This window comes from Salmo salar, unplaced genomic scaffold, assembly GCF_905237065.1.
Source record: "Salmo salar unplaced genomic scaffold, Ssal_v3.1, whole genome shotgun sequence".
Classification (NCBI taxonomy): Eukaryota; Metazoa; Chordata; class Actinopteri; order Salmoniformes; family Salmonidae; genus Salmo; species Salmo salar.
In genome coordinates this window covers 425,937-434,176 of record NW_025548925.1, presented here as the reverse complement: position 1 = coordinate 434,176, position 8,240 = coordinate 425,937, and the positions used below count along the sequence as shown (strand labels likewise).

Genomic DNA, 8,240 nt, shown 5'->3' with positions numbered 1-8,240 from the left:
TGGCCATCTCAGTCTTCGGACTTGAACTCCATTGAAAACCTGTGGTTTGAATTGAACAGGGCAGTCCATAAGAGCAGACTAAATAAATCAAGGACCTGGAGAGATTCTGTATGAAGGAAGGGTCTAAGATCCCACCCAATGTGTTCTCTAATCTCATAAAACATTTCAGTGTCGTTATCCTCCCAAGGGGAGGGTGCTGGAGTATTGAAAACATGGGTGGCAATAATTCAGACCCCAACCTTTTGAGAATTACATTTTAAACTATATCTCTTTCTCTAAGCAATTGTATTAGTATAAAATAATATAATTTCCTTTTTTTGTGTTGGTGTAACAATACATCATGTAGATGTATATAATGAACAGACTAGGTCTATACTGCTCCTACATGGTGTAACAATACATCATGTAGATGTATATAATGAACAGACTAGGTCTATACTGCTCCTACATGGTGTAACAATACATCATGTAGATGTATATAATGAACAGACTAGGTCTATACTGCTCCTACATGGTGTAACAATACATCATGTAGATGTATATAATGAACAGACTAGGTCTATACTGCTCCTACATGGTGTAACAATACATCATGTAGATGTATATAATGAACAGACTTGGTCTATACTGCTCCTACATGGTGTAACAATACATAATGTAGAAGTATATAATGAACAGACTAGGTTCTATCCTATTCTACTGTATCTGTCTATGTATTACTCATCACATATGTATATACTGTATTCTATCCTATTCTACTGTATCTCTCTATGCATTACTCATCTCATATGTATATACTGTATTCTATCCTATTCTACTGTATCTGTCTATGTATTACTCATCTCATATGTATATACTGTATTCTGTACTATTCTACTGTATTTTAGTCTATGCCACTCTGACATTGCTCGTCCAAATATTTATATATTCTTAATTCCATTCCTTTACTTTAGATGTGTGTATTTGTTGTGAAGTTGTTACATATTATTGCACTGTTGTCCTTGAGTGGTCCAGCCAGAGCCCGGACTTGAACCCGATCAAACATCTCTGGAGAGACCTGAAAATAGTTGTGCAGCGATGCTCCCCATCCAACCTGACAGAGCTTGAGAGGATCTGCAGAGAAGAATGGGAGAAACTCCCCAAATACAGTTGTGCCAAGCTTCTAGTGTCATACCCAAGAAGACTCAAGGCTGTAATCGCTGCCAAAGGTGTTTCAACAAAGTACTGAGTTAAGGGTCTGAACACTTATGTAAATGTAGGATTGGGCCGTTGTCATCAAACTTCCATGATTAGTAAGAATTAGGGTAGATTTATAGGACTATTGTTTTTATGATTCATACATACTTTCCTAACCCTAAAATGTACCTAAATAATCTACAAGATCAGAGTATTTTTAAATCTACCAGTTGGTGTTGAAACAGAGACGAATGATGACTTTCTTGAATTGATCCCTAGTTTCTGACTCCGTGTATTCTATTGAGTCCGTCAACAAAATGAGAATGAAAAGGTATTTAAAGGCACAACATTCTAATTAAAGGTATTACCGTATTTAAAAGAATGGCTTAAGATGAAATGTACTCTAAACCCTATTGAATGAAAACTCCATGACAAAATCTGTTGGCCAACAACTGTGAGGGTTTTCAGCCAGGTATCAACACATGCAGAGTGTGAGTAAGCAAGACATACATTCCTAAATGGGGATCGGCCCCAGTCTCCTGGTAAAACACCAGAACCCTCCCCCTACAGCATTTATGTTCATTTTGAGAAAGTAGCACTACAGTCTCCAGGTAAAAAACTACTTTTGGGTAAAAATAGACGCGACACCTGTCTATGAATTTGAGAGGTTACATTGATGCTCCAGATACTCAACTAGTCTAAAGCAGACCAGTTTTATTGCTTCTTTAATCATAACAACAGTTTTCAGCTGTGCTAACATAATTGCAAAAGGGTTTTCTAATGATCAATTAGCCTTTTAAAATGATAAACTTGGATTAACTAACACAACGTGCCATAGGAACACAGGAGTGATGGTTGCTGATAATGGGCCTCTGTACGCCTATGTAGATATTCCATTAATAATCATCTGTTTCCAGCTACAATAGTCATTTACAACATTAACAATGTCTACACTGTATTTCAGATCAATTTGATGTTATTTTAATGGACAAAAAATGGCTTTCTTTTAAAAACAAGGTTATTTCTAAGTGACCCCAAACTGTTGAACGGTAGTGTACATCTACATCCTCCCATGTTGCTGAACCACTGATCAATAACTCCCTATTACAGGAAAAAACACTATTTCCATTGGTTGTTAGTACTGTACTAACCTCTCGTCCTCTGTCTCTCTCGTACTCTGCCTTGTGTATTTATCTTCAAAATATTCTTATAGTCCCAACATAGAACCAAATAGACTTCCCAAAAATAATATGGCATTTACTTTATTTCACATTTATTTAATCAGATATGTCAATTGAGAACCAATACGCATTTACAATGACAATCTGAATGAAGAAATACTAATATCAATCTATTTAATAATTAACATGTTTGAAATATCCCAATGATATAGTGAACAACATTTAGGGGTTTACACTTGCATTCAATCAATCTTAAGTTCATAATCAAAACATTTTTTTTTACTCTTTTAATCCGATTTTCGACATGATCATGTCTTGAGCTGGAAAAAACATGTAGACCTATTTTTCAGTATGATTTCATTCATACAATATTATTTAATGTAGAATGAACAAAAACACAATTTCTCAATCAAAAACATAAGTCAGAACACAGCCTCTCTATTCTCTCATGTGATTTCAGGTCCTCTGACTGGGAAAATGTCTTTTCACAATGAGAGCAGTGGTATGTCTTCTCCTCCTGTGTATTAGTATGTTGGAAAGGCTTTTCTCCTGTGTGTGTTCTCTCATGCTTTTTCAAGCTCCCTAACCGGGTAAAACTCTTTTCACAATTGGAACAGTGGTAAGGCTTTTCTCCTGTGTGTATTCTCTCATGCTCCTTCAGGCTCGCATACCACCTAAAATTCCTTCCACAGTGGGAACAGTGATAAGGCTTCTCTCCAGTGTGTCCCCTCTCATGTGGTTTCAGGCTCCCTAACTGAGTAAAACTCTTTACACAGTGGGAACAGTGGTACGGCTTCTCTCCAGAGTGTCTTCTCATATGTATTTTCAGGTTCCCTAACCCAGTAAATATCTTTCCACACTGAGAGCAGTGGTAGGTCTTCCTATCTTCTGTGTGTATTTCTTCATGTTGTTTCAGGTACCGTAACTGGGTAAACCTCTTTCCACACTGGGAACATTGGAAACTCTTTTCTCTTGTGTGTGTCCTCTCATACTCTTTTAGGTTCCCTAACTTGGTAAAACTCTTTCCACAGTGGGAGCATTCGTAAGGGTTTTCTCCTGTATGCGTTCTCTCATGTACTTTCAGGTTCCTTAACCACTTAAAACTCTTTCCACACTGGGAACAGTGGTGTTGTCTCGCTGGTTTGGGCGTCTCTGGGTCTGGTTCCCCTAAAGGAGTATCCCTGCTGTCAGAGTGAGAGTCTGGTCCCTCTCCTACCAAAGACAGTGTATTTAGTTAAATATTAAACAGAGAACTGAATTAAACCTCCATAAAATAAAACTGTCTTCCTGTGAGGCTAGATTCCTCAAAAACCTGAAGTCAGTTTTCAGAACATTACATAATTTAATAAAAACTTGGTGGCCGCCCTAATAATAATAATAATAATGTAGAACATAAAATCTAATCTTTCTCATGTTTATAGGCTGAGCAGAGCTCTACAATAGGGAAAGGGGGATACCTAGTCAACTGAATGGATTCAACTGAAATGTGTGTCCCGTATTTAACCCAACCCCTCTGAATCAGAGAGGTGTGGGGGGCTGCCTTAATAGACATCCACGTCATCGGCAGCCAGGGAACAGTGGGTTAACTTCCTTGCTCAGGGGCAGAATGACAGCGTTTTTACCTTGTCAGCTCGGGGATTTGATCCAGCAACCTTTCGGTTACTGGCTCCTACCTGCCAGGCTACATAATGTCGTATTTTAGGCTGAGCAGAGCTCTATAATAATAGATAATGTCATGTTTATAGGCTGAGCAGAGCTGTATAATAATAGATCATGTTTATAGGCTGAGCAGAGCTGTATAATAATAGATAATGTCATGTCTATAGGCTGAGCAGAGCTCTATAATAATAAATAATGTCATGTTTACAGGCTGAGCACAGCTCTATAATAATAGATAATGTCATGTTTACAGGCTGATCAGAGCTCTATAATAATAGATAATGTTTATAGGCTGAGCAGAGCTCTATAATAATAGATCATGTTTATAGGCTGAGCATAGCTCTATAATAATAGATAATGTCATGTTTATAGGCTGATCAGAGCTCTATAATAATAGATCATGTTTATAGGCTGATCAGAGCTCTATAATAATAGATCATGTTTATAGGCTGAACAGAGCTCTATAATAATAGATAATGTCATGTTTATAGGCTGAGCAGAGCGCTATAATAATAGATAATGTCATGTTTATAGGCTGATCAGAGCTCTATAATAATAGATAATGTCATGTTTACAGGCTGAGCAGAGCTCTATAATAATAGATAATGTCATGTTTATAGGCTGATCAGAGCTCTATAATAAAAGATAACGTCATGTTTATAGGCTGAACAGAGCTCTATAATAATAGATAATGTTTATAGGCTGATCAGAGCTCTATAATAATAGATAATGTCATGTTTATAGGCTGAACAGAGCTATATAATAATAGATAATGTCATGTTTATAGACTGAACAGAGCTCTATAATAATAGATAATGTCATGTTTATAGGCTGATCAGAGCTCTATAATAATAGATCATGTCATGTTTACAGGCTGATCAGAGCTCTATAATAATAGATCATGTTTATAGGCTGAGCAGAGCTCTATAATAATAGATAATGTCATGTTTATAGGCTGATCAGAGCTCTATAATAATAGATAATGTCATGTTTACAGGCTGATCAGAGCTCTATAATAATAGATCATGGTTATAGGCTGAGCAGAGCTCTATAATAATAGATAATGTCATGTCTTCAGGCTGATCAGAGCTCTATAATAATAGATAATGTCATGTTTATAGGCTGAGCAGAGCTCCATAATAATAGATAATGTCATGTTTACAGGCTGATCAGAGCTCTATAATAATAGATAATGTCATGTTTACAGGCTGAGCAGAGCTCTATAATAATAGATAATGTCATGTTTATAGGCTGAACAGAGCTCTATAATAATAGATAATGTCATGTTTATAGGCTGATCAGAGCTCTATAATAATAGATAATGTCATGTTTATAGGCTGATCAGAGCTCTATAATAATAGATCATGTTTATAGGCTGATCAGAGCTCTATAATAATAGATAATGTCATGTTTATAGGCTGATCAGAGCTCTATAATAATAGATAATGTCATGTTATAGGCTGATCTGAGCTCTATAATAATAGATCATGTTTATAGGCTGATCAGAGCTCTATAATAATAGATCATGTTTATAGGCTGATCAGAGCTCTATAATAATATATATTACTATTCCAGTCAGTGTTATAGGCTGCAGTTGATCCATTGTTAATAACGTTTTGTTGGTGTCCCACTTCATCTCTAAAGTAATAATGGACATTACTATCTCTCTAAATTATATTTTTTTGTTTAGCCACACCTTTCCTTCAAAATTGTTATTTTGAAGACTTACAAACTGTCCTTTTGCTATTATGTTCAGTCTCCCCCAAAACACTTGTCCTTTTGCTAATATTTTCAGTCTCCCCAAAACGCTTGTCCTTTTGCTAATATGTTCAGTCTCCCCATAACACGTGTCCATTTCATTTCAATAATGCTTCTTATTGTAACGGGCGTCGTATAGAGGGGACCAAAACGCAGCGTGTTGAGTGTTCATTATTATATTTATTTACTCAAAACACTAATGACAAAATAACAAAAGGAAATTATCAACTTACAGTTCTGTCAGGTACAGAGACTAAACAGAATGCAACTGCCCACAAAAACCCAGGAAGAAAAACCCCTACTTAAATATGATCTCCAATCAGAGGCAACGAGGACCAGCTGCCTCCAATTGGAGATCAACCCCCCAAAAAAACATAGAAATAGAAAACCTAGAACTAACACATAGAAATAGAAAACATAGAAAAACACAAAACACCACCTGTCAAACCCTGACCTACTCTACCATAGAAAATAACCAGTTACTATGGTCAGGACGTGACACTTATTTTATGTATTTCTCCAACATTATTTAGAAATCTGCTTTTTGTTGGTATACACACTCCACACAAGGCCTACAATAGACACACATCAAAAGTTTCATTTATAACTTGTTTGCCATTCTGTGAGACAATTAAGTTGTGATTTTGTGGTGGGAGGGACTCTGATGGTATACACATGTTACAGTTAAGCAATAAGACCAGAGGAAGTGTGGTATATGGCCAATATAGCACGGTTAAAGACTGTCCTTATGCACGACGCAACACAGAGTACCTGGATACAGCCCTTAGCCGTGGTATATTGGCCATCTATCACTGAGGTGTCTTATTGCTATTATAAACTGGTTACCAACGTAATCAGAACAGTAAAAATACATGTTGTCATACCCATGGTATACGGCCTGATATACCACGGCTGTCAGCCAATCAGCATTCAGGGATTTAAAATGTAGTTTCAACATTATATTATAACATAAATTCCTATAGTACAGAACAACATTTTCAAGTATAGAATTTCAGTAGCATGCTGCTTTAAAACAACACATTCGTTCAAAACCTTTGCAGTTAGAGCCCGTTTTTAAGACAGTACTTACTGGTGGTAATCAGATCTCCTGACTCCTCTGTCAATATGACAGTTCTCTCTCCCTGTTTCCCCTCCTTCACTTCAAAAACTACATCCTCCTCTTTCACCTCTTCCTCTTCTTTTACTGTAACATCCTCCTCCTCTTTCACTCTGAACGCATCTTCTTCTTTCACTGAAACGTCTTTCTCTTCTTCTTTCACGGTAACAGCCTCACCCTCTACTTCTTGTTTTACTGTGACATCCTCCTCTTCCTTCTCCTCTTTCACGACAATGTTCAGCCCCAGAGCTTCTTTCTCCGTCCAGCAGACCTCCTCTTCTTTAACAGGAGGGGAGTAGTTTAGGGAGCTCATGTTCGGGGATGTTAGCTAGCTAGCTAGTTAGCATGAGCGACTAGTTTAGTGCTAGGCTAATTTATCAAGCCAGCTAGTTGACTAACAATGTACCTATAACATTTAAATGGGGGAAATTAACTAGATGTCAGAAGTATATTTAAAAAACAGAGGCAAATATGCACAGAAACAGTCTAAATGTTTCGGCTGTTGGCTACCGAGGTGGCTGACTAGATGTTGTTGAAGAAGTGTTCCGTCCACTAGATTATACGTCACGCTGCAGCATCGCCTGAAAGACGCACATCGCCGTCTGCTGACTGGAGGGAAACGCAGTTGTTGTTGCACACAAATGTATTTTTCATTCCTTTCATTAAATAATAATATTATATTGAGACGTTGAAAAAGAGCAGTGCATATTTTGAGTGAGAATTTAAAACATACTGTCCTTCACATCTGTATTTAAGGCAGTTTCATATTCATTCATTTAAAGAAACCCACTGGTCACACTGGTTGAATTATCTGTCAAAATAGGAACTCTGCAGCCTAGTTGAACAGTGATCTATGTTCTATTAACGCTGCTGGGAGCAAACTGGAGAGTAGCTAGAGGAAAACAAACCTAACTGCATGTCCAGGCCCTGGTATATCACCAGACTGTACAAACCTAACGGCATCCCCAGTCCCTGGTATATCATCAGACTGTACAAACCTAACTACATCCCCAGTCCCTGGTATATCATCAGACTGTACAAACCTAACTACATCCCCAGTCCCTGGTATATCACCAGACTGTACAAACCTAACTGCATCCCCAGTCCCTGGTATATCACCAGACTGTACAAACCTAACTGCATCCCAGTCCCTGGTATATCACCAGACTGTACAAACCTAAGTGCATCCCCAGTCCCTGGTATATCACCAGACTGTACAAACCTAACTACATCCCCAGTCCCTGGTATATCATCAGACTGTACAAACCTAAGTGCATCCCCAGTCCCTGGTATATCACCAGACTGTACAAACCTAACTACATCCCCAGTCCCTGGTATATCACCAGACT

General features: G+C 37.6%; 1 protein-coding gene across 1 annotated transcript; it reads right to left on the bottom strand.

Moving 5' to 3' along the window:
* Window positions 1-2,422: 2,422 nt before the first annotated feature.
* Window positions 2,423-7,561, bottom strand: LOC123734135 (zinc finger protein 436-like). The gene is made up of 2 exons (XM_045712866.1): window positions 6,865-7,561; window positions 2,423-3,569 (listed from the first exon to the last, which is right to left on the bottom strand). Exons 1-2 carry the CDS (start codon window positions 7,202-7,204, stop codon window positions 2,767-2,769), a joined length of 1,143 nt encoding a protein of 380 aa, XP_045568822.1. The 5' UTR covers window positions 7,205-7,561; the 3' UTR covers window positions 2,423-2,766.
* Between the last annotated feature and the right edge of the window lie 679 nt (window positions 7,562-8,240).